This window comes from Callospermophilus lateralis, chromosome 7 (genome assembly GCF_048772815.1).
Source record: "Callospermophilus lateralis isolate mCalLat2 chromosome 7, mCalLat2.hap1, whole genome shotgun sequence".
Taxonomy (NCBI): Eukaryota; Metazoa; Chordata; class Mammalia; order Rodentia; family Sciuridae; genus Callospermophilus; species Callospermophilus lateralis.
In genome coordinates this window covers 114328105-114355527 of record NC_135311.1, presented here as the reverse complement: position 1 = coordinate 114355527, position 27423 = coordinate 114328105, and the positions used below count along the sequence as shown (strand labels likewise).

Here is a 27423-nt window from a genome sequence, read left to right as displayed (position 1 = left end):
TACAATTTTTTTCCAGATGCATCATCTGTATAGTAAATTTATTTTAGGCATCTTTTTGCCTACAAAGACTTTACTTTTTTTTTTTTTTTTAACTTTACATTCTTATATAGTCAAATACAGTGACTAGGTTGTCAGACTTTCTTTTTGTATCTAAAAGCACCTCACCCACTGTTAGAATATATATGTTCTCTTTCAGATTTACAAAAGATTTTTGTTCCATTTTTGCATATGAGGATTTGATCCAACTGGAATTATTTCTGAATATGATTGAAGATGGTGACTCACTTTTTTTTTATTAGTTGTTCAAAACATTACAAAGTTCTTGACATATCATACGGTGACTCACTTTTGTTTTCTTCCAGATTGAGAAATACTAAAATTCTGTGACCTTTGGTTATTAAACAGTTTCTTACTGAATTGAGCTGCCATCTCTGTTAGTTAGTAAATTCTCACATATACTCATATCTATTTTTGGATTCCTTAGTGTGTTCCATTAGTTTGTCATTACTCTTACCAGACATAGAGGTTTTTTAGTATGTTGTAATATCTGGTATGGCAAGTCCCATACCACTATTTTTTAAAAATATTTTTATCTTTTTAGTTATAGTTGGACACAATACCTTTATTTCACTTATTTTATTTTATTTTTTATGTGGTGCTGAGGATCAAACCCAGGGTCTTGCAAGGGCGAGGTGAGCGCTTTACGCTGAGCCACAACCCCAGCCCCATCCCATACCACTATTTTTTCCTTTCCTTTTCTTGTCTCTTCTTGGATCCTTATTCTTTTTTTTTTTTTGTACTGGTATTGGTCTTGAACTCACTTGAGCTTCTCAAGATGCTGGGACTACAGGCCTGTACTACCATTCCTGGCTTTATTCTTGCTATAAATTTTAAGATTTTTTAAAAATTCAGTTTCAAAATAAAAATAAAACACTGTTGGGATTCTAATAGGAATTGCAATGAAGTTTCATCAGGTCTTCCCCAAGATTGATATGTCTTTTCATTTATTCAAATCTTTGTTTTTAATAATTTTAAATTTAAAATTATATTCATCTATATTTTATTATTAAATTTATTCTAAATATTTTATAGCTTCTCACTGCTACTGAGAGTGGAATATATTCTAGGTTTTTAAAAAAATAATTATTTTACTTACTTTTATGAAGGCTAAAGATAGAACCCAGTGCCTCACACATGCTAGGCAAGCACTGTGCCACTGAGCTATATACCTCTATACATACATGTAAGGTATCTACCTTATGCCAATTCTTCTATTGATTCAAATAAATTTGACTTAAGACTTGGGTTTTTGTAGATATTCTATCATGTCATCAGCATGACTCTTCCAATATTTGTGCTAACTTCAATATATATATATATAATTATATATATGGCTTCCATTATATATACAGCATATATAAAAGTTATATTTTTTTCCTATAAAAATGGGTCTTTTTTTTTCAGTTCCTGGCTTTGAACCCAGGGCCTTATGTATGCTGGGCAAGTGATCCTACAACTAAGCTATCTGCCCAGCTCTTTTAAAAATTTTTTATTTTGATAAATGATTTCCCTACCAAAAAATTTATTTTGAGGCATTACTCAAAATAATTAATGGTACAGAAAATAATGGTGTATCTTAAAATAAATGTTGGTTTAGATTCATACAAATATAGATTTTTGTTATTGGCTTACAATTTTTTTCCAGATGCATCATCTATATAGTAAATTTATTTTAGGCATCTTTTTGCCTACAAAGACTTTACATTAAGATGTCCAGGCCAAACTGAATAGCTGGAATTATAAACATGGGTCACTAGGCTCTGCTAAAACTGTCATTTTTTCTTAACAATTTAATAATTATCTTGACAATTACAGATATGTTAGGCTGTTTGGTAGTATTCGGAAACATCACAGTAATGGTAGTTTTCCTGGGTTTGCAATCATTGATAATTATAAGGAGTTACTTTTAATCAAACCAGTAAAGATGGCATTTATGCATCTATCACTTTCAGGATTATGGGTAAGCTCAGTATATGTCCCCCAAATAACCTTGCTCCTTTTTTATATGTTATATATCACTATTCTTTCCATTTTAAATCAATAATTTTTGTAGTTTTATTTATAATGTCCTGTGTGATTTTGTTGTTTATTAGCTGTTTTATTTTTCCAACATTTTATTATAAAAATATTAACACATAATAGAAAAATTGAAGGAATTTTATAGTGAACATCCATGTACTACTACCTAGGTTCTACCACTAACAATTTAAGCTGTGTTTTATTGAGTAGCAAATAGGAACATAGACTTCCTGGATCCACCATTTGTAAGCAGTATGATTTTGAGCAAGTTATTTAATTTCCCCAAACCTCAGTTTTCTTTTCTGTAAAGTGAGAATAGTAATAGTAGTTAGGTCAAAGTGTTGTTATGATGGCTAGACAAGCTAGAATATGTAATGCACTTAGAACAAAGTCTCATAATTATAAATACTTATGCTCACATATTAGATGGTTTGGGCCGCTACAACAAAATACTAATTGATTATGTAGTTTAAACAATAGAAATTTATTCTCTCACAGTTTGGGGGACCAGATCAGGGTCCAGCAGGAGTAGTTTTCTAACTAGGATTCTATTCCTGACGTGCAGACAGAGCCTGCTCCTGAAGTCCTCACATGGCCTTTCCTTCCCAGTGACTGGATAGAGAAAGAGAGTAGAGAAGAGCCCTCTGGTGTCTCTTTTTATAAGAACAGAAAAGTCATTAGATCAGTGTCCCACACTTTAACTTTATTTAATTTTAATTACTTCCATGAAGATACTATCTCTAGATAACAATCACATTGAGGGTTAGGGTTTCAACATAAATTCTGAAGGTCCACATTCAGTTCATAGTGGCTGGCAAGTCCCATAGTCTATTTTCTAAACTGTTATTTTTTGGAAGCTATTAATGGAGAAATGTACAGTATTTGGAACAATGTACAACTATTTTGTTGAGGGGAGACAATCCAGCAATAAAACAGCATTAGAGTATAATAATTTCTATGGCAAATGTCTTTTTTTTTTGGTACTGGGGATTGAACTCAGGGGCACTCGACCACTGAGCCCTGTGCCCAGCCCTATTTTGTATTTTATTTAGAGACAGAGTCTCACTGAGTTTCCTAGTGCCTCTCTGTTGCTGAGGCTGGCTTTGAACTCGCAATCTTCCTGTCTCAGCCTCCTGAGCCGCTGGGATTTCAGGTGTGCACCACCGAGCCCGACTTCTATGGTAAATATCTTAAAATGTGTGAAAAACAAACGAAGTGTGTGAGTATAGGGCAGACTGCGCATCAAATGTTAGCAACGGTTACCCCTGTTAGCTGAGATTACAGGTTACCACTATTTTCCTGGTTTTGTGGTTTTTTTCTGACATTTCAGAAATGTAAGGAAGGCAATTAACGTGAGAACTTTTATTGAATGGTAGAACAGAAAGCTACCTGGTTGTATTCTTTAAATAAACACTGCAATACATTCAATTTTTAGCCTTTTTCCATATACATATTATTCAAGAACGTAGTATCCATGGAGTTTAACAAAAAAGTGATGCCAGTCGTTATTTTTTGTCAAAAGCTGAAAGGTCCACGGTAGACACTTTGACGTGAACCCTCGGCAGGGGGCACAAGGTGCCATCTCCTTTCTTATAAGTGGGGCTGGCTTATTGGGTTCGCATTCTGGGTGTCCCAATCGTGAGGACCAGGGGCGGGGCGAGCACCCAGCCCCGATCTGGCGGAGGACGCCGGGAAAGACACGCGAGGCCACCACGCAGGCGTATTGCGCTGGCCTCCCCGGCGCTACGCGGCACCGTGGGCGCACTGCGCTGAGTCCTGCTGGCTGCGGCCGAGAAGCGGGTGTGCTGTCCCGCCGGTGAGCGGGGGCACGGGGACGCTCCAGGGATTGGGGAGGGCAATGAGCCCTGAAGCCCCAGAACTGCTCGCCGTCACCCTGCCGCGCGCGGTGCGCCCCGATGCCGCGCGGTTGACTCAAACCCAAGCTGCGAAAAGGTTCCTGCGCCGTTGCCCGCAAACGAGGTGTAGCCTTTCGGTTAGGGAGGGAGAACCCGGATGGAGCGTTGACGTCATTTGCCTCAGTGAAGGGAAGGAGCTGGGATTCACACCCAGATCCTTTGCGGTTCCAAATCGCAGACTGCTTTAAGCATAATCGTGCCTGTAACAAGGAATTGGGATCTTCATCTCTTTGTGTTTAGTGACACCTTCAGGTTTTTGGACCATGTTTTTTTATCCACCATTTCCTTCCATCTTTTCTGAATATTTTAGGGTATAATAGGTATAACTGAGGCTTCTTGATACTTTGATACTTTGTTGACACTAATGTTTTTTGCTCAGCATCTCCAGGAGACTGTAGCGGGTGGGGTGGCTCAATAAATACCTGGAGCCGTCTAGCTGCCTGCTGAGACAGGTTAATCCAAGGTGGGGGATGTGTCTTGAGAGCCATTGACAAAAAAAGCCACACCCCAGATTATGGTACTGTATTTCCTCGCTGGTTCCTGAGACTGAGGACACGGAGGAGCAGGAGTTGGTTATTAGAGGAGGCTGGTACAGCTGTGAAACCCCCCGTCTGGGGTCCCAGCAGTTTCCTCATCAGAAAGTGGACAAGCCCAGTCAGGACTGTGGAAGAGGCAGAGACCCTGGGAAAGGAGTGCAAAAGTCATCATGCCACAGCAGCTCCTGATCACCCTGCCCACCAAGGCCAGCACCTGGGTGAAGTTGCACCATCCAAGGAAGGCCAAGGAGGGGGCGCCCCTGTGGGAGGATGTGACTAAAATATTTGAAGCAGAAGGTGAGAATGGGGTGGGGTGGGGGTGGGGAGGGAGGGAAGCATTCTCCTCCAGTGTGGGAAGGAAGGTAGAACCAGGGAGTAGAAGCATCTCTGGGAAGACAGCTGGGTGAAAAGTCTTTGGAGTTCTTGATAATGGGTTTGGGGTGGTCTAGGGTTTTCTTAAGTAGTAGAGTCACTTCAGCTCAAAACCAATATTTCAGTGTCATGGCTGTGTATGTTACTTTTTTTTTTTTTTTTTTTTTTTTTTATCTTCACCACCCACTTGAAGAGCAGAATGGAGTTGGTAGTTAGGTCAGAAGCAGAAGGCAGCAGAGAACATACCTGGAGTATCTTGTGCTAGAAAACAAGGAAGAGCTTAAAGACTGGTGGACATATGTCCAAAGGTTGTGGGACCCAGGTTCAAGAGAATCCCAAAGGACAAATTATGGACAGTTTGTGTTCTTTATTGATTGTAATACCTTGAATAAATAAAAGTTCCACATGTTCTTTCTCTTAGAATAGAGAAAGATGGCTGTTGCTGCAGCTCAGTGGCAAAGCACTTGCCTAGCACATGTGAGGCACTGGGTTTGATCCTTAGCACCACATAAAAATAAATAAATAAAATAAAGGCATGTTGTCCATCTACAATTACAAAAATTTTTTTTTAAGTAGAGAAGAGAGAAAGGCTCATTTGCAAATATTGGAGGTGGTTAATACACTGATTTCTTACTTTGAAAATAGATTATTATGGCCAGGCATGGTGATGCACACCTGTAATCCCAGCGACTTGAGAGGCTGAGGCAGGAGAATCACAAGTGCAAGGCTAGCCTTACCAATTGAGCAAGATCCTGTCTCAAAAAAAAAAAAAATTTTTTTTTAAAAAGGGTTGGGGGGATGTAGTTCAGTGATAAAGTGCTCCTGAGTTTAATTTCAAGTACCACAAAAAAACAAAGAGAAAGAAAATAAATTATTATGTGATTGAATGATGCATTTATCTTGCCTTTTACATCTTCAGTTGGTGAGGGGAAGCTATTTATAGAATTTTCTATAAAATCACTGCCAGTAATAACTAATATTTTATGGCAAATGAAATAATTGAAAGGTTGATAGGAAACAGATACTCACATGGTTTTAGAATATTACACCCTACAGATTACTTGCTAAATGTCAAGGAAAGATCATGGTTTTTCCAATGGTGAGGTCTGGTGAACACCATCCCAATCAAATATCCCAATAATGGAATAACTTGGCATTTTGTAGTTTATGGACAATGCTATATATACACATAGCATCCACAAAAATATTTTGCTTGATCCTAAATTAAGCTTACAGATTGAACTTCTTGTTTACAGAAAATTTAGGGGAAGAAGTAAAGTAAACCTTGAGAATGCAATCAGACTGTTCTGGGCTCTTCAGTAAAAGTCAGTGTCATGAAAATAGAAGTACCATTCTAGAGTGATAGATTAGAGGTAACTACCACTCTGAATGTTTGAACTTGATTAACTCCTGGATTGGAAAAAATCCAGAATAAAAGAAACTTTGGGAACAGTTGAGGGAATGTGAGTATGGACTGAATATGAATATGGATGATACTATGGAATTAACAGTAATTCCATAACAATAATTTTCTTATTTATGATACATGATATTATGGTTATACAAAGAATATTCTTATTTGAAATATTTAGAGTTGAAGTATTATTGTTGGGAGCTGCCATGGATGCAGACGCCTTCAAGTCCTGATTCCGTGGGGCCCTGGCCAATTACTAATTTCATTGACTTGGGCATTGTCCCAGCTTGGATAGCAAGCATGGCTCCAGGTGTAGGCATCACCTGTGGGGGTTGATCTACACTCACCTGTTCCTTTGTAATCCTGCCCCTTTGCCTTTTTGGGGATAGAATGTTCCATGGAACCTCCCCTTGTGTATTCCCTATATAAGAATAAAGAATTCCAGTGGCTCTCTCTCTTTCCAAGGACCCTTAATGTCACAGAGCCAGCTCCAGATTATTGAAAAGGTAAGTCTGTGTGGTTATGTGCTTTCTTTGTCATTTTCTTGAGTTATTGGAATAGTCAGATTTTGTGAACCCAGGATTAGGTTGCCAGCAAAGATAGGTAGCGACCTTATGATGCCTGCAACTTTGAAATGGTTCAGAAAAATACGGATAGATAAATGACAAACCTTAATTATATGGGTGCCCACTATTCAGGATGTAAAGGTGTAGTAAAATACAAGACAGTAATTCATGGGCCTTAATTTATAGTTTGTACTTTAAAAATTTTTTTTTGTAGTTGTAGACTGACAGCATGCATTTATTTTATTTATTTATTTTTTAGTTTTAAGTGGATACAATATTTTTATGTGGTGCTGAGGATCAAACCCAGTGCCTTACATGTGCTAGGCTAGCACTCTACCACTTGAGCCACACCAGCAGCCCCTTATTTGTTTATTTTTATGTAGTGCTGAGAAGCAAACCCAGTGTCTCATGCATGCCAAGCAAGTGCTCTGCCACTGGGCTGCACCCCCAGCCCAAATAGTTCAGATTTTTAAAAAAATTTTTTTTTAGTTGAAGATGGACATAATTTCTTTGTTTTATTTATTTATTTTTATGTGGTCCTGAGGATTGAACTGCTGTACACATTCCAGGCAAGTGCTCTACCACTGAGCTATAACCCCAGCCCCTATAGTCCATATTTTTTGGGGGGAGGGTGCTGGAGTTTGAACTCAGGGATACTTGACCACTGAGCCACACCCCCAGCCCTATTTTTTATTTTATTTAGTTCATATTTTTAATACCTCAGTTTCAGCCTTTAATTCTCAAATTCTAGCATCTTGGCATGGTTTATTCTTAGCATTTTAGCAGAGAAAAAAATCAACAAGGTCCAGTTTCTCCCCATATGTGCATACTTAATTGAGGGAAAGAAACTTTTTTCTCATTAAGGGTGTCTGAGATAATTTCACTTGAACTGGGCCTGAAAGATATTCTAAGTTTTCACAAAGTATAGGATTTGGAGAAAAGTACTGAGCTGAGTCCTGTCCAAGTACATTCAAGGAATGAACAGGATTGTGTGGGCAGGTGTGTCTAGTGGCTGAAAGATAGCAATTAGAGAAGGCTAACCCTTGGAGAAGTAGTTATGGACTGGTTGTGAAGGGTTTTGAAGTTCACGGTGAAGTATCTGGATTTTTCTTTCTTGTCATGGGGAATCTCTGAGGATTTTTGAACAAAGGAGTGACCTGAGAGATCTGTTTTGGGACCAGCACTGACCCTTAATACCTAAGCAACACACTGCAGGTCCTCCTCATTAAGGAAGCTTGGGCTACTTTTGAGTTGCTCTTAATGTCCCTCTTTGTGAGTATATTAGGGGAGGAGCCCCATTCAATGAATCTGCGCGTGTAGTTTTTCTCCTTGGGGGATTTGGGAAGATGCCACCTTCATGGTTCTTTTCTTTCCCCAGCTCTGCCATCTCAGCAAGTTGATGAGTCCCAGGGAGAAAGTTGCAAGGATGAAATGACTCCTGGGCTCCTGACAGCGGGATCCCAGGTGAGCTGGAGATTCCTGCTGAGGATGAACTCAGGGCCTCCCATGTGCTAGGCAAGTACTCTCCCACTGAGCTACATCCCCTGCTGATCTCCAAACTTGGATTTTCTTTGACTCTATCTCTTGGATTTTTTTTTTTTTTTTTTTTTTGTAGTCTCTTCTTCCTCAGGAACCTTGGTGGCATCAGTTGATTCCTCTCTGGTATAACCCTCTTCATTAAACCTTTCGTTTTAAGCAGACCTCCAGTCATTTATCCAACAAATTTAAAAATTGTGTTGAGGTGCATGTGAGAGTGGAAGTATTGCCTTTAAAACTCAGAAACTATCTGGGAGAAAGACAAACATTAAATAAATAAAACATTGGATATTTTGAACAACATTTTGTTTTTTTATGTACTATGATTGAACTCAGGGGTGCTTTACCACTGAAATACATTCCCACTTCTTTTTGTGTTTTATTTTGAGACAGAGTCTTTCTAAGTTGCTGAGTATCTGGCTAAGTTGTCGAGGCTGGCCTCTAACTTGTGAGCTACCTGCTGCTGGGCCTCTAACTTGTGAGCTACCTGCCTCAGCCTCCCAAATCACTAGGATTACAGGCATGCATCACTGTGCCTGGCTCATTTTATTTTACTTTTTCTTTCTTTCTTTCTTTCTTTCTTTTTTTTTTTTTTTTTTTTTTTTTTGTGGTGCTGGGGATTGAACCCAGGGCCTTAAAATGCCAGGCAAGCACTCTACCATCTGAGCTATATCCCCAGCCCCCTTATTTTACTTTTAAACAGCCTTTAATTTAAAAAATATATTTATTTTAATTTTATTTTACTTACTTGCAGTCCTAGGATTGAACCTAGGACTTATTAGGCAAATACTTTACAACTGAGCTACACACCAGGTCCATTAAGTAACATTTTAAAAGAATCAGGTACCAGTATCCTTGGAAGTCACTCTTTAGCTGACCTTTAAGAGAAATTTTTGATCAAGCCCCTGGGGCACAAGTATAGCAAGAGAAGGAATGTGTTTATACTCTATCCTTCATAAGTCTGAATATCAGAGAAGATACTGGTACTTTACAATCCATCTTTCCTTAGAAGGCAGAATTCATGCTCCCTTCTAAAATCTTCTGTTCTCTCATACTTTACTTATTTATTTATTTATTTTTTAAAGAGAGAGTGAGAGAGAGAGAGAGAATTTTCATATTTATTTTTCAGTTATCGTTGGACACAACATCTTTGTTTGTATGTGGTGCTGAGGATTGAACCCGGGCCGCACGCATGCCAGGCGAGCGCGCTACCGCTTGAGCCACATCTCCAGCCCCAACTTTACTTATTTAATAGAGAAACCTAACTAAGGATATTTTGCTCATTCTAAAGTATTCTTACTTTGGTCAGTTCTTTCAGCCCAACAAAGGTCCCTGTTTTGTGGCCTTAGTCCTCTTTGAACTCTCCTTTTCCCCAAATATTCCTGAATGGTTTTGTCCTTAATCTAAATTACTTTACATACCATTTTGTGACCTTCTTAATATTTCATGAGTGTTTTCCTTTCAACCAAATTGCAACTTACATGCTTTGTGCTTTGATTTAAAATATCCAACAGGGAATCAGGCAAATAATTATCAAGCAAGTATCCAGGAAAACTTGACTGGAATCTTTTTGCATCTAGACAAGGTCAGAACAACTTCCTGAACTCTGGCTTGAAAGGAATGTGTTTGATGTTCTAGGAACTGTTAACCTTCACGGATGTATCTGTGGACTTCACTCAGGAGGAGTGGGGGCAACTGGCCCTTGATCACCAGAATCTCTACCGGGAGGTGATGCTGGAGAACTATGGGAACCTGGTCTCAGTGGGTAAGGATTGATTCCCCTTGTAAAATTGGTTCCCTATTGGAAGAAAATTCTTATTTCCAAACTAAGGACTTTGCTTGGGTTTTTGATTCTGTACTAGAGATTTCTAGTACCTTCTGAACACCATGTCTGAATTGCTGTGGTCTTTTGCCTCACTGTTACTATTCTATCCTTCATAAGGCTGAGTACCAGAGGGTTATTTTTTAAATTCTTGGGATGGTTCTTTGACCTCAACATGTACAGTCTTTTATTTTCCATTAGCAGGATATCAACTTTGCAAACCTGTTGTGATTTCCCAGTTGGAGAAAGGAGAAGAACCATGGCTGATGGAGAAAAAGATTTCAGAAGGTTCATGTTCAGGTAAGGGTGAGGCAGGTAGGGCCTTATGATGTTGTTGGCCAGAAAATTCCCCGAAAGCCTTCTCCAGGCCATGGGGAGATGGTGCACACAAGAAAGCTTAATTTTCCACCTTTCACCCGCTTCCCACGTGTATATCTTTTTGCTAGTCTCTATGGAGTCACAGAAAAAGAGATGCCTTCTTGATCTTTCTCTTGACCTGATTTTGTAATCTTCCCTTGGTCCAGTGTTCCAAGCTTTGCTCTGATCATAGCTTCTTTCCTTTGTATATCTGAAGTTCACAGGTCTCTTCTCATTAAACACAGCTCACTCATTCTGTCATTTTATCATTGGTTTCACTCTCTCAAAGATTTCATTTTATTTTATTTTTCTAATTCTTATCCTGTGATCAGAGCTTCAATTCTAATTCTCTTTTTAACTTATGACTCTTTGAGAAATCACTAGAGAATTCCTTCTTACCAATTCTAACAGCTTTTTTTTTTTTTTTTTTTTTTGGTACTAGGAATTGAACTCAGGGGCACTCAACCACTGAGCCACATCCCCAGCCCTATTTTGTATTTTATTTAGAGACAGGATCTCACTGAGTTGCTTAGCTCCTCACCATTGCTGAGGCTGGCTTTGAACTCGAAATCCTTCTGTCTCAGCCTCCCCAGCCTCTGGAATTACAGGCATGGGCCATTGCACCTGGCAATTCTAACAGCTTTTAACAGTCTTTTTCAACGTCTAAGAAAAGTAATGATGACAGGTTTTTACCACACTTGCCTCAGAAATTCCATACTACCTCCATCTTACAAATGAGGGAAAGAAGGCTGGTTAAGAAATTTATACATCCAGGAGCAGTGGTGCATGCTTTAATCCCAGCAGCTTGGGAGATTGAGGCAAGGTATTTAGTGAGATCCTGTCTCAAAATAGAAAATAAAAAGGAATGGGGATATAGCTCAGTGGTAGAGCACCCCCAGAATTTAATCCCCAGTTCCTGGAGGGAAAAAAAAAAAGAAATTTGTACCAATTAGTTAGTATTTGATCCCCAGATCTCCCACATTCTAGGCAGTTGCCTAACTACTGACTTACAGTTCCCAGTCTTTTCTTTTTTTGAGACAAAGTTTGATGTGATAACAGTGCTTTTGTATAGAGATGCTGTAAATGTCAAGCTATGTGGCTATGGAGTTCATGTAGATTAACAAAGCAGTGGTGAAAATAAGTCTCCCAAATACAGACAAATGCAGGCATGGAACTGAGAGCTGAAAATATCACAATGCATTTGTGGGAGTTTCTACAGAAATACAACAGCAGTATAAAAGACAAGAGGCTCCTCAGAGATTGTGGCACAGATTATGTCTGTGTTGACTGGACTTGCCTCAAATTTGGTGATCTTCTTACCTTCTGAGTAGCTGGAGGTATGCACCACCATATCTGTCAGGAATCAATATTTTAATTCTAATCATCCTGACTCTATAGTTCTCATACCATTATTCTAGATGGCAGCATTAGGTTGTATAGATTTCACCACCTTGGTATCCTTTCCTCCACCAGGTAGATTAATAATTGTTTTCTGCTCTTCCTCCTGTTGCTTTTTCAGTAGCTCTCAGTGTGTTTTGAAAGGCAGATATGCAATTTCCTGCTTTGTTAAGATAGGCTAACGTACTACAACAAATAGACTTTAAAATTCCACAGCACATTTTGAACCATAAATTACCTCACATAGAATTTTTTTTAATCATATACTGGTGTGAAGGAATTGTTTAGGTCAGTTGACAGTTTTATTTCGCAACTCGGAGACCAGGGTTACTTCTACTCTGTGGCGCCACCATCCCTGGGGTTTCCTCAGTATCTGCATGTAGCTAGCGTAGAATAGGAGCACAAAGGAGCTCATTTAGGAAGTTTAAATGGTCCAGCCTAGAGTGGTTCACATCACTTTCCTCTCATTCACTTAGCAAGGGAGACCTTTGTTATCTCACTCAATCTAATTCTAGGGAGATTGGGAGATATAATTTAGTTGTATGTCCAAAAATGGGGAGAACAGATTTCAGTGACCATCCATAGTCTGTGCCACAATCTCCAAGGAGCCTCTTGTCTTTTATACTACTGTTGTATTTCTGTGGAAACTCCCACAAATATATTGTGATATTTTCATCTCTCAGTTCCATGCTTGAATTTTCACCACTGCTTTGTTCATCCATATGAACTCCATAGCCACATAGTCTGACATTTATATCATCTCTATACAGAAGCACTGTTGTCACTTCAAACCCAGAAAATTAAAAAACAGAAATTGTCTTCTCTCCTAAACAGGTTTCTCATGCTGACTTACCCTGTTCTTTCAGTCTCTGGAAATCATGGTATTAGCAAGAATGTATTGGGCTGAGGTTGCAGCTCAGGGGTAGAGCTCTTGCCTACCAAGTGTGAAGCACTGGGTTCAATCCTCAGCACCACATAAAAATAAATAAAATAAAGATATTATATCCATCTACAAATTTAAAAAATTAAAAAAGAATATATTCATATTTCTACTTAGGTTTGCCTTTATTCCCTATCCTTCTTCCTTGATATTACTTGTTAGTTTTGCTTCTACTTTTATTTATTTATTTATTTAGTTTTAGATGGACACAATGCCTTTATTTTATTTATTTATTCTTATGTGGTCCTAAGGATCGAACCTAGTGCCTCATACATGCAAGGCAAGTTTCTGCCACTAAGCCACAATCCCATCCCTCTACTTTTATTTTTGTTGCAGTGGTGAGTTTAATCATTTTATACCTGTATTATAATTTCTAGTTGAATTTGTTGATGTCTTATTTTCTTGTTTTGAATCATCTTGAATGTTACTACCAGATTTGGCCATGTAACTTATCACTTTTTTCTATTATTTTTCCCCCAATTGAATGCAGGGCACTTAACCACTGAGCCATATCCACAGTCCTTTTTATTTTGAGACAGGATGTCACTAAGTTGCTTAGAATCTCACTGTGTTTCTGAAGCTAATGTTGAACTTGGGATCCTCCCCCTCAGCATCCCAAATTGCTGGGATTACAGGCATGCACCTTATGTTACTCCCTATTCCCTGAAATAAGGAATCTCAAAATCCTTGCTTGCCTTTTAAGCCCATTCCAGAATTTATTCGGCTATACCTGAGCCCTTTTTATGTGTGATTGCAAAAGTGAGATTAGTCCTAGGGAATAAGATTTATCTCTGGGCAGGAAATATTGATACTTTAGAATGGAAGGAACCAAAATGGGCATAGAGATGAAAGAGTAAATATCATAGAAAGTACCTCTCCCCCAAAATGTGCCAGTTATACTGTGGATAGAATAGATAGTTTTATCCTTATATAGAATTTTCTCACACATTGAGAAACCATTTTCTACTTCATAAGAGGTAGCAAAATTATAAAGACTGATCAAATTCAGGGAGTGAGGAGGTTAAGGGGCCTTTGTTTACTGAGTGTACTCACAACAAGAGTTTCTCTGCAGAAAATCCAGTGGAATATGGCAAGAGTGTACAAGAATAAATGCATAGTAATGTAGATTGTGGTGTGCTAATTCCACAATTATAATTAGCTTGTAATAGTGAAAAATTGGAGATAATCTAAATATTTTTAGTGGGAAAAGTTAAATTATCATTTGTCCATACTGTAGAAGGCAATGCAGTTGTTAGAATGAGAAAAGTTTAACCATGAAGACATAAATGGAGGCTCATAGATATAGTTGAATTAATAAAGCAAAACAAGAAATTGGAGTTTATCTCAGTGTAAAGCAGTTGGCTAGCTTGTATGAAGCTCTGTGTTCAATCCCCAGCACCACAACAAAATAAATGCAGACCTGGGTATATATACCAAGATCCTTTTTCTGAACAAATATGTATGTGAAACCATGTATACAGAAATGTATATACATTTACACAGACATAGCTGGGAAATGTGTGTATGCATTCTCAAATCCTAAGACATGGAGAATCTCATCTCAGATAGGAGGAGGCCAACCCCATTTTTAATCAATACATTGACTAAATAATAAGCCACTTATTTGTTACTAATATAATATTTTATGTAATTATCTAATACATAATATATATGATAACACAATTAATTATATGAAACATACATTTCACATACATTGTAATGTTTAAAAAGTGTGATTGTCATGTTTAAAAAGTGTGAGAGAGAGACTTGTTTTCTGGTTGTGGGGAATGAACCCAGGGTATTGTACATGCTAGGCAAACACACTACCACTGAGCTATATCTCCAACTAGAATTTTTTCAAAAGTACTTTTCTCTTAAAGAAATTTTTTTTTCTTAGAAATATGGTGTTAGAATCCTGCTTTTCTATGGCTGGGGTTGTAGCTCAGTGGTAGAGCATTTGCCTAGCACATGTGAGGCCCTGGGTTTGCTCCTCAGCACTACATATAAATAAATAAAATAAAGGTGTTGTGACCTACAAAAAATATTTTTAAAAAATCTTGTTTCTCATATATATATGAGAATATATGTGTGTGTATACACACACACCCCCCCACACACATAGTAAATGGACAAAATACCTTTATTTTGTTTATTTATATGTGGTGCTGAGGAGCAAACACAGTGCCTTACACATATTAGGTGAGTACTCCACTGCTGAGCTACAACCCAGCCCTAGAATTCTGTTTTTCTTAATCATATTTTTAAATATTTTCCCTTATTTTCTTGGTTTATTCCCTTTTGCAATTCACATGAATGAGCTCCTCGTTGGTTTTCAAAGCTTCTTTCCTCTTACCATTTCTTCACTTGCTTTCATATCAGCTCTTTAGGTGGCAGGATCACTTTGAAGACAGTCCAAACCTTCTGTAGCTAGTATGTATATTTTCCCATCTGTTCTCATTGTGGCAGTTTAATTTTTGATCTGCAGTAAGTATGGATCATTTTTATGTTTGGCTTTCTTTCAGACTTGGAGAGTAAAACAGAAACCAAAGAATCAACCTTAAAGAATGAAATTTCATGGGAAGAATTACATTCTGGGAAGAGTCTCAAAATGTGATAAATCAGAAAGTTACCTGGAAAACCAAGGTAGCTCACCTGAGGGGCCAATCCCCTCAATCCATAAGAAAATTATCACTCAAGAGAAAAGCCAAAAATCTAAGCAATTTGACAAAAAAGTTAATTTTAGCTCAAAAATTACCCCAGGACTAGCAGGTTCTTCAAGAACAAAAGACCATAAAAATGACACACCTGGAAAGAAAAACAAATGCAATTTAGATTTGATGAATCATTCAAGGAGTTATACAAAAATGAAAACCTTTGAATGTAACATTTGTGAAAAATATTTCAAACAACTCATTCATCTTACTGAATATATGAGAATTCATACTGGAGAGAAACCTTTCAGATGTAAGGAATGTGGAAAAGCCTTTAGCCAAAGTTCATCCCTTATTCCCCATCAAAGAATCCATACTGGTGAGAAACCCTATGAATGTAAGGAATGTGGGAAAACTTTTAGACATCCTTCATCCCTTACTCAACATGTTAGAATTCATACTGGAGAGAAGCCCTATGAATGTGAGATATGTGAGAAAGCCTTCAGCCAGAGCATTGGACTGATCCAGCATCTGAGAACTCATGTTAGAGAGAAACTATTTACATGCAAAGACTGTGGAAAAGCATTTTTCCAGATTAGACACTTGAGGCAACATGAGATTATTCATTCTGGGGTGAGGCCCTATATTTGTAATGTATGCAATAAAAACTTCAGCCACAGCACATACCTAACTCAGCACCAGAGAACTCATACTGGAGAAAGACCGTATAAGTGCAAGGAATGTGGGAAAGCCTTTAGTCAGAGAATACATCTTTCCATTCATCAGAGAGTTCATACTGGAGTGAAACCTTATGAGTGCAGTCACTGTGGGAAAGCCTTTAGGCATGACTCATCCTTTTCTAAACATCAGAGAATTCATACTGGAGAAAAACCTTATGACTGTAGTGAGTGTGGGAAAGCCTTCATTTGTAGTTCTTCACTTATTAGACACTGCAAAACACATTTAAGAAATTCCTTCGGCAATGATACATGAAGTATATGCAGCATTGGAGAAACCATATTGGAGCAAAAGCCTCTAAATCAATGGTTTCCTAACCTTTAGATTTTAAGAACAATTATGTTTTATTATTTCCTCACAATACTTCAGAATTGAATGATTGGATAAATGTTACCAACAACTAATTTTGCTGTCTTAAAATTAACAACTTATTATCAGCAATGTTTCAGAAAAGGGAATTTTAATATTTAAAAATGTAGAAAAGATGTAATTATGATAAATAGCCCATTATACTGAATTAACACTATGAAAATCTGTCAAAGTTGTCTTTACCTTTTTACCTTTCACTATGGACAAATGAAAATTTCATGGCAGGTCAGTGATCTGGGGATTGGCCATTGAGAATCACTGTTTTAAATATCCCTTTAACAAATCAGAATAAAATATAGCACAACCTTTTATTCTATTCTTTTGTATAGCTATAAGATGTATACTGAAAGTGTTGGACATAGAAATAAAGGGAGCTTTCTAGAATTGACCTAAAACCACTATCATGAGATACTTATGTATATTATTGGTTTTTTTTCCTGTAGACCAAGAATTGGCAAATGCTTTTTTTATTCTGTAAAAGGCTACATGGTAGATGTGTTTAGGTGTGGCTATATGGCTTCTGAAAGAACTATTCCACTCTGCCATTTTGCACAAATTCAGCCTGAGATTTTATAAACTGGAAAATCTGAACCTTTATATTTCTTTTTATTTTAATTTTTTTTGTAGTTGCAGATGGACAGAAAGCCTTTATTTTATTTATTTATTTTTTATGTGTTGCTAGGGATCGAACCCAGTACCTCACACATACTAGGCAAGTGCTCTTCCACTGAGCTACAGCCCCATCCCTGAACCGTGTATTTCTGGTAGGTATATATCTAGGGCTGGGATTGCTAAGTCGAAATTTAACTTTGGTAGATACTGTCAAATATATTCCCCCAAAATTTTCTAGAAGTGTCTGAAAAATCTGGTTTTTAATTTTAATATGAGTTAATTTATCAGTTTTCCCCATTTAGTAAGTCTATGCCTACTTTAAGGTCATGAAAACATTCTCCTACTTTCTTCTAAAAGCTTTTTTTGTTTTACCCATTATTTTGGTTTAGATATGAGGTGTCCCTCCAAAACTCATTCATTAGATAATACAAGAAAGTTTTGAGGTGAAATGGTTGGGTTATGAAAGCCTTAAACTAATCAGTGCATTAATCCATGATAGGAATTAACTGGGTGGTAACTATAGGCAGGTAGGGTGGAAATGGAGGATATGGGTCACAGGGGGTGTGGTTGGAGAGCTGAGCTCTTTCTCTGTGCTTCTTGGTATCATGTCCTGAACTGCTTTCTTCCACCATGATGTTCTGATCACCTCCACTCCAAAACAGTGGAGTTGGCCATTTGTGGACTGAGATATCTGAAACCATGAATACCAAATAAACTTTTCCTCCTCTAAAATTGTTCTAGTCAGGGCTGGGGCTATGGCTTAGTGGTAGTGAACTTGCCTGGCATATGTGAGGCACTGGGTTTGATTCTTGGCAACATATATAAATAAATAAAATAAAAGTCTATTTACAACTAAAAGAAATTTAAAAAAAAAATTGTTCTAGGGCTGTGGTTGTGGCTTAGTGGTAGAGCCCTCGCCTAGCATGCATGAGGCACTGGACTCATCCTCAGCACCACATAAAAATAAAATAAGATACTCTGTCCACCTAAAACTAAAAAATAAATATTAAAGAAGAAACAAAGTTTATAAAAAGAAAATTGTTCTGGTCAGGTCTTTTGGTCATAGCAGTGAAACACCTGACTAAAATAACTGTCATTTAAGTCTGCAATCCATCTGGATTGATTTTTGTGAATGAGTCAATGTGAATATCCACTTGCTCCAGATTCACTTTCTTAAAAAGATACACTTTCCCCCAATCTTGTCATAAATGTTTGTGTCCCCTTCTGAACTTATTCCCTTCCCTACCTCATTTTCTTAGTTACTATTAACTTTTTAACTAGGTTTTTATATTCAGTAAGATGTCTTCCAGAAAAAGTACTTTTTTTTTATTTTTACAAAATTTAAATGTATTGGGCTGGAGCAAAGCTCAGTGGCAGAATACATACTTAATTTGGGGAAGGGCTTGGGTTGGATCTCCAGCACAAAAAAAAGAAAAGAAAAGGAAGGAAAAAGTAACAATGAATATCTCTACCCTACTCCATGTAGTCATACAATATGTAGAACACTTTAACACCATTCACCTCTTTCCTGATCTGTATGCTATTGATCTTGGATATAGTCTGTTTTTTTTCTTTAATATTGGGGATTGAACCCAGGGGTGCTTTACATACCCAGCCCTTTGTATTTTGTGTTTTGCAACAGGGTCTTACTAGGTTGCTTAGGGCCTCACTAAGTTGCTGAGGTTGGCTTTGAATTTTCAGTGCTTCCTCAGCCTCCCCAGTTGCTGGGATTTACATGTGTGTGCTACTGTGCTTGGCTTTAATTCTGTTTTGTAAAACCACAAATTATTTTAGTATATATCATTAATGCTGATTTAGATTTGCTCATATAACTTCTGCTTTATTTGTTCTTTTTACATCTTCATCCTTTTGTCTGGAATCATTTTCTTTCTGCCTGAAGTTCAACTTCGAGAATTTCTTTTAATGTAGTCTGCCAGGGGCAAACTCTCAGGTTTTGTTTGTCTGAAAATGTCTTTGTTTTTAACCATGTATTGAATTCTGGGTTGTCAATTATTTCCTCACAACACTTTGGAAATTTCATTCCGCTATCTTCTGGCTTTCATTACTGCTGATGATATTGGCTGTCACAATGTTTCCTGTGTTAGTTATCAGTTGCTTTACAATGTTGTTAGTTATTGATTGCTGCATAACAAATAACCCCAACACTTAATGATTTAAAAAATAAACTTTGAAGTATTCATGAGTCAAACATTAAAGAAGCTCCTTATATGGGAAGTACTGGCTCAGAATGTAGTCGAGATGTCAGCTGAAGTTGAAGGCATCTGAAGACTTGACTGGGTACAGAGGTAACAGAACAGGGAACAATTCATTGTCCTCTTTGCACTGACTCCTGGCTAGCACTGGCTCACTTGCATGGCTGACAGTTGATTCTGGTAACTCAGCTGGGTTTCCCCAGATGAATCAATCTGTGTTAGCTTTTCATTGCTGTAAACAAAATGCTCATGATTTCAGGGGATTCGGTTCATGGTTAAATGGCTCCAACATCGTGGTGGAGGGGTGGAGCAGAGGAAACTTGCTCAGTTCATGGCATCCAGGAAGGAGAAGAGGAGAAGAGAGAGGGAGTGGAGAGGAGAGGGGAAGAAAGGGGCCATGGAGAAGCTAAACCCTTCTAGGGCATGCCCCGGTAGTACTGGTCCCTCCCCTCAGAGTCCATTTAGGCATGAAGCGATTAATCCATTGATGAGGTCAGAGCCCTCATGCAATCACTTTGGAAAGCCCCACCTCTGAACCTTGCTAGGTGATCATGCTTTCAACACGAGACTTTGAGGGACATTCCAGATATGAATCAACACAAAGAGTGTGCAGAGCAGAAATGGCAATATCTTTCATGACTTAACTTTGGACACTATCATTTCTACTACATTATTTTCTTTTTTGTTGTTGTTGATGGACCTTTATTTTATTTATTTATATGTGGTGCTGAGGATTGAACCAAGTGCCTCACCCCTGCTAGGCAAGTGCTCCACCACTGAGCCACAACCCCATCCCATCTACTACATTATATTTTTTATAAGCAAGTCTTTCTCACATTCCAGGGGAATCTCCACTCATCGGAGGAGGAGTGGGCATTTTATAAAATGACCATAGACGTTTTTAAGAGTTTCTCTTTGATCTTTAGCATTTTAAAGTTTTACTATGTATTTAAGTGTGGGTTTCTTTTAATTTATCTTACTAGAAACTTGTTGTCTTTTATTTGTGATCTGGTTGCTTTTATAGGTACTAAAAATATTCATTTTTTATGTCTTTAAATGCAGTCTCTGCCCTAGCTTCTTTCAAACTTATGTTAGAGCTGCTGCTCACTACTCACTGTATCCTCCATATCTATCCTTTCTTTTCTCTCTCTCTCTCTCTCTCTCTCTCTCTCTCTCTCTGTGTGTGTGTGTGTGTGTGTGTGTGTATATATATATATATATATATATATATATATATATATGTTTTTTTTTTGTACTGGAGATTGAACTCAGGGCTTGATACATGCTATGTAAGTGCTCTTACCATTGAATTACATCCAAAGTTCTTTTTCTGTTTGTTTTTTTCTTACTGTTTCATTCTAGATTTCTTTTGGCCTAGCTTTTCATTTAGTCTTTTTAGCTATGTCTGATTTATTATCCTTATCCATCAAGTTCTTAATTTTGTTACTGTATTTATCTATCATAATATCTGTATTTCTTTTTTGCATCTGCACTATCAACTTTTAGAGCTTCCATGTACCTACCAAAATTGTCAGTTGTTTTTTATTTTATTTAAGGGGAAAAATTATTTTATTGTTTGCTTCTGATAATTCCAACAGCAATTTCTTTGCAGGACTATTTCTGGTGGTTGTTTCTGCTGGCTTTCACTCAAAGACTGTGTGTGTGTGTGTGTGTGTGTGTGTACATATATCAGGTTTGTGTGTGTGCTGGGGATCAACCCCAGATGCAAGTAACATAGAGCCCTGGTTATTTTTAATTCTGTGTTTGGCATTGCTTATGTGTAGAAAAAGTTGGGAGCCTACAATTGTCACAGGAAAGTGGGGAGCTGAAACTCCAAATCTCAGTTCTTGTGTTCTGATGAAAGAAAATTTAAAGTCATACACAAAAAGCCACATAAGAGAACTTTATTATAAGTGAAAGGTGAAAGTAAAGTAAAAGCAAAATGACACAGTGGAGAACGAGAGAGACAGAGAGAGAGAGAGAGAGAGAGAGAGGAGAGAGCCATATCTGAGCAGAGAATGACAAAGGAGACAACACTGTGTCCAAATTGATTATTTACCAGAACTGGGGACCACTTTGTGTACTCTTTGCCAATATGGTGTTCAACTCCTCCTTCATGTCAGGCATCAGAGTTTTTTTACCTTAGTTGGTCCTCTCTGGAACTGTCATGATGGCCACCCTACTTAGAGGGCTTTTATGTATAAGTCAATCCCACACAAATGTGGGCACTGGGTCAATAGCTGGTCAGAAATCAGTGCACCTGTGCTACTAAGGAAAATTTCCTTCCCAGACAGATGGATATACCTATAGTCATAATTCCTAGTTTCACATCAACATCAATGGACTCTGTCAAGAGTTAGTCCCATTAATTCCTTTCTTTTGACTAATTTCCTCATTAGTTCCTTTGCTTTTGTTTATTTTCTACAAATTAACTACCACCCTTTGCTTTCTCATCTACTTTGAAAGTAGTTTAAAGAAGACCCTAATGTAATTTAAAGAACACTTATGAATTTGCTATGCATTTCACTGCTCATTGCAAGCTACTACCTAACACAAATAACAATGCTTTTCTCTACAGGTGGTTTATATTTTATCAGGCACGTGATAAAACCACAGAGTTGAACTTGTAAACTGAGATTGTTTTAGTCACTTTTTCACGGCTGTGACTGAAAGACCTGACAAGAATGATTTTGGAGGAGGAAAACTTTATTTGGGGGCTCAAGGTTTCAGAGGTCTCAGTCCATAGACAGCAGGCTCTATTCCTCAGGGCTTGAGGTGAGGCAGAACATCACAGGGGAAGAGTGTGGTGGGGGGAAGAAGCTCACATGATGATCAGGGAGGAGAGAGAGAGAGAGAGAGAGAGAGAGAGAGAGAGAGAGAGAGACTCCACTTGCCAGACACAAAATGTTTACCCCAAAGGCATGCCCTCAATCATCTACCTCCTCCAGCCACACCGTACCCACCTTCAGTTACCACTCATTTAATTCCCATCAGTGAATTAACTTACTGCTTAGGTGAGGGATCTCATAACCCAATCATTTCTCCTCCAAACCTTCTTGCATTGTCTCACACATGAGCTTTTGGGGAATACCCCACATCCAAACCATAATATTCTGCCCCTTGCACCCAAAAGTTCATGACTATCTCACAATGCAAAATACATTTAGCCCATTACCAAAAGTCCCAAATATAAGGTCCTTGCTTAGCATCTGGATGGCCATCTTTAGTGATAGCCACCATTGTAAGGAAAAAATTTCATTTTCCCACCCTTGGGAGTTTCTGAGAAAGACTCACCATTTCCTCATACCAACCCAACCCCTAACTTCCCACATTAGGACCTGTTCAGCTCTGATTCCTGAGCCTCCCCCATAAAATTCCAAAATCTCAAGCCTGTTTTGCCTCTCTATCCTATAGAGAAATAGCCTTTATTTGTTAGCTCTGACAAATAAACTCTTGTGTGTAACTCTGCCTTGTCTCTGTCTTTCATTTCTCACTTACCCATCTCTTGTTCCTCACTTTCCCTTCACTCAATGTCTCAACAGTTCCAGAATTGCCCAAAAGTTCAAGTCCAAAGTCTCTGGGATTCAAGGCAAACTTGCATCATGAGCTCCTGAATAAATAAAAAATGATTTACAAATATGCAATATGTATAGGTATAGAATAAATATTTTCATTAAGAAAAATATGGGGCTGGGGATGTGGCTCAAGCGGTAGCGTGCTGGCCTGGCATGCCTGCGGCCCGGGTTCGATCCTCAGCACCACATACAAACAAAGATGTTGTGTCCGCCGAGAACTAAAAAATAAATATTAAAAAATTCTCTCTCTCTCTCTCCCTCTCTCACTCTCTCTTAAAAAAAAAAGAAAAAAGAAAAATATGGAGGGCTGGGGATGTTCCTCAAGTGGTAGTGAGCTTGCCTAGCATGCATGAGGCACTGGCTTCCATTCTCAGCAACACATAAATGTAAAATAAAGATATTGTGTCCATCTTAAAAAAAACTAAAAAAATAAATATTAAAAAAAAGAAAGAAAAATATGGGTAGAGAAAGAAGGGATAGGACCAAGGCATTACTGGCAAACAAGTCCTGAAGCTCCATGTCTGGGGCACATGACACAGCGACATTCTGTCCAAAGGACTTGTGTAGCTCTGCCTCATGGCCTTGTTGGTTGCAGCCCAAGTGGCCTTTCTGTTGGCTTGTCTCTGTTCAATTCCTGTAGCTTTCCTAGGATGATGTCCCATGTTACTGGCATTTCTTAATCTCAGGGGTCTCCGGGACAGCTTTGGCTTCCTCCTCACATCTCCACACTTCGTCCTCTCAGAGGGTGTCCATGGGGACTCCAACCCTGCTGCACTGTGCCTGGCCTCCTAGACCTTCCTTTGAAATCTTGGAAGCCCCCATGATTCCCTAACTCCAGCATCCTGCATTACTGCAGAACCCTCACCACATGGTTGCCACCAAGGTTGCCACCATCTGGAGCAGTGGTAAAGCTTCCAGGGACCCTGACTGGCAGCAGCCTCTGAGTGTCTGGGTGGCTGAGCATGTTGAAAAAACTTCCTAGGCCTCCTAGTGCAAGGATGCCCCTTTGGTCTCTTTTTTACCTTTACTCCCTGAGCCTGAGATGGGTGTGGTCTTACCAGCTCCTGAGACACCCTCAAGCCATCTGTTTTATTATGTGGGGGCAAAGTCTTTAGCATTCCTTAGTGGCTATAATGTCTTTATCATTTGAAACTTCCTTAGCCCCAGTTTTACTCCTGCCTTTGAAGTCCAAGTTTTTCAAATCTTTCTTTTCTACCTTCTCCTGAATATCAAAATAAACTTTGGCTAAAAGCCTCCAGCACTATCCATGCCACTTCCTGAATGCTATGCTTCTTAGAAATTTCTTCCACCAGATTAAGTCCATTGTAAGGGTCCGGCGAACGTCAGAGGAAGAGACCACCAAGTGACCAACTCATGCAATAGCAAAAGGGGTTTATTGAGGATCCAATACAGCGCGCTGGGGCTCTGTGCTCACTCAAGAAGGGAGAGCAGCCCAGAGCCCAGAGTTGAGATTAAGCAGTGTTTAAGTACACTTTTTGAGGAGGGCTGGGGCTTTGCATACATCAGAACAAATCATCATGAGGCACAGGAAAATTGAACAACAACTCTGAGACATGATTAGCACATTCATTGGTGGGAACAGGTCGGGCGGGGGTGATTGGTCATTCCTACAGCATGTACACATTCAAACTGATTGGTTTTGGGCCCTGAATGCCTACGTGCCAGGCTACACAGGGTCCTAGGTTATTAAACAACCAGAGAGGCAGTGGGAATATTTACTGGGAAGTTCGGGTATTGTCCTAAAAGCTACAGGAATTTCAGGTTTTGGGGGTAGCAGAGGAACGTAACAATACCTGGTCCTTTACTTTTTAACTCAGGCCTTGCAGCTTAGAAACTTTACAATGCCTGGTCTTTTACACTTTAACTTTTACACTTTAACTTCAATTTCTTTTACCCTTACACCATTGCTTTTAAAATCAACTTCAGAGAAAGTCTCAGGACATGGATCAAATGTAGACAACTTCTCAGCCAGAACATAACGTGAATGGACTCTACTTCAAATTCTAATAGAGTCCTCTTTCTTAGAACCCTCTTGAGTGCTGTCTTCACTGTCCACAGTCCTTTTGACATTCTAGTTGTGGTTTGGATGTTAGGTGTCCCCCAAAAGCTTGTGTTTGAGACAATGCAAGGGGGTTTGGAGGAGAAATTATTGGGTTATGAGATCCCTCACCTAAGCAGTAAGTTAATTCACTGATGGGAATTAAATGAGTGGTAACTGAAGGTGGATAGGGTGTGGCTGGAGGAGGTGGGTGATTGGGGGCATGCCTTTAGGGTAAACATTTTGTGTCTGGCAAGTGGAGTCAGTCTCTCTCTCTCTCTCTCTCTCTCTCTCTCTCTCTCTCTCTCTCTCTCTCTCTCCTCTTCCTGATCATCATGTGAGCTGCTTCCTCCCAACACCACACTCTTACCCTGTGATGTTCTGCCTCACCTCAAGCCCTGAGGAATAAAGTCTGCTGTCTATGGACTGAGACCTCTGAAATCTTGAGCCTCCAAATAAATTTTTCCTCCTCCAAAATGTTCTTGTCAGATCTTTTAGTCACAAAGCAAAAAAAACTGACTAAAACAAAGATAATGACTTAAGATTTTTTTTAAAAAGGAGAGAACCCTCACCAGACACATATCTTGCACTTCCCAAGTATCAAAACTGTGAAAAATAAAATACCTGTTGTTGAAGCCAAAAAAACAAAGGAAAGTTGATTCCAGCCTGCAAATATCTCTAAAGCTGTTTCACTTCTTATTCATCCTTATTCTAAGGATATAAATTTTTGTGGTCCCAGTTTTTAGAAGGACCTCCTCCTATTTCTCTCCCCATTTTGTTGTGTTTAAGTCTTTTTCTTTGAAGTGCAAAAGGAAGATTATAATTTTCCAGCTGACAGGGCCAAACAGCTTCTGCCTTTCTTTCTTCCTGGATGCTAGCTTTCCAGGTTTAGTCTGGTAATTCCCTACTGCCTTGCCATCTCTTAGATGCCTTGTTATGGCTCAATTTTATTCTCCCCTGCCAAATCTATATGTTGAAACCCTAATCCCCATTACCTCAAAACCATCTGTATTCAGAGACTTGGCCTTTAAAGAGGTAATTAAGTTAAAATTTAGCATTAGGGTGTGCTCTAATCCAATCTGAATGGTGATCATATTATAAGTAGAGGAAATTTAGATACTTTCACATCTATGGCCCAGTTTTGCCAGAGCAGTGAGATAGGTTGCCAAGAGCCAAGGCAAAAGGCTTTATTGAGAAATGTTTACAGGGAAGTCCCAGTAGCCATTGGCTGAACAGATAGCACTCCAATCCCCACTGTTCTTCTGCCAAACAGTGCCACCTCTTCCCCATGGTGTTTTGTCCGGTCTTGGCCAGCTGCATGAGTGACAGGTGTCCATCCCCACAGTGCCCTCAGTTCTTTCCCAGTTACCACTGAAAGAGGGGTTTTACCTGTTAAGCTGCAGAAGCTGTGACATTATCAGCATTATCTTGCTTAGTTTGCTTGTATGGCCAGCTCCCAAGGAGCAACTGTCATGATGTACATGCAAGAAAAGAAGCTCTTACAGTTAACATTAACTTGCCCTAGTTCCTGGTGTGCATAAGTCAATGTCCTTCAGTGTAATATGTATCTGGACACTCAATTGGCCCAGGCTTGCTCTCATTGTTCCCTAACATGGCTAGGTTTTTGGGAATATGAAGAGAGCACTCAGGAACATAATGTTTTAATGTTCCTCTTTAAGGATGATATGAATACACAGACACACCAAGGGCACAGGGACGCTTGCATAGTGCACAGTACACATACACATATGTATGCACGTGCTACACACACACACACACACACACACACACACACACACACCTTGTGAGGACACAGAAAGAAAGCAGCCATCTACAACTCAGGGAGATAGGCCGCAGGAGAAATCCGAGAAGTTTGAGAAATATATTTCTGTGGGTTAAGTCACCTGATGTGTGGTATTTTTTTTTTTTTTTTGGCAGCCTTAGCAAACTAATACATATCTCTTTAAACTTAAAACATGTATTCCAGAAAATAATGTAATTATTTTCTGAGGCTCCTGCTATCACCTGAGGGCATCATTGATTTATTTTCCTACTTATTACTAATTTCACCAGAATGAAGTCTCAAAAGAGCAGGAAAGCGTGCATTCTGTGCTGCGTCCTAAGATCTTATAAGGACGCGTGGCGGGTCACAAGCACCAGGAAGAGAGCTGCTGGGCCAGTGAATGAACGCAGGACGAAAGGATTCCCCATCAGCCTGCCGGCCTTGGGGGGCCAGCGGCCCAGCCGGGGCAACAAGGGGGTGGCCTCGT

The 27423-nt window shown here is 38.9% G+C and overlaps 1 protein-coding gene across 1 annotated transcript; it reads left to right on the top strand.

Moving 5' to 3' along the window:
• The first annotated feature begins 4701 nt into the window (after positions 1-4701).
• On the top strand, positions 4702-16580 carry Zfp69b (ZFP69 zinc finger protein B). The gene is made up of 6 exons (XM_077110078.1): positions 4702-4828; positions 8262-8347; positions 10058-10184; positions 10443-10541; positions 15459-15546; positions 15680-16580. The coding sequence occupies exons 1-6, from the start codon at positions 4702-4704 to the stop codon at positions 16578-16580; spliced, it is 1428 nt and encodes a 475-aa protein (XP_076966193.1).
• Positions 16581-27423: the final 10843 nt, after the last annotated feature.

Bases quoted from the DNA above. Each gene is read 5' to 3' on its own strand.
- Zfp69b (XM_077110078.1), top strand. From the start codon at position 4,702: ATGCCACAGCAGCTCCTGATCACCCTGCCCACCAAGGCCAGCACCTGG. The intron at 4,829-8,261 runs GTGAGAATGGGG...TTCTTTCCCCAG, and splicing joins TAAAATATTTGAAGCAGAAG to CTCTGCCATCTCAGCAAGTT. The intron at 10,185-10,442 runs GTAAGGATTGAT...ATTTTCCATTAG, and splicing joins TGGGAACCTGGTCTCAGTGG to CAGGATATCAACTTTGCAAA.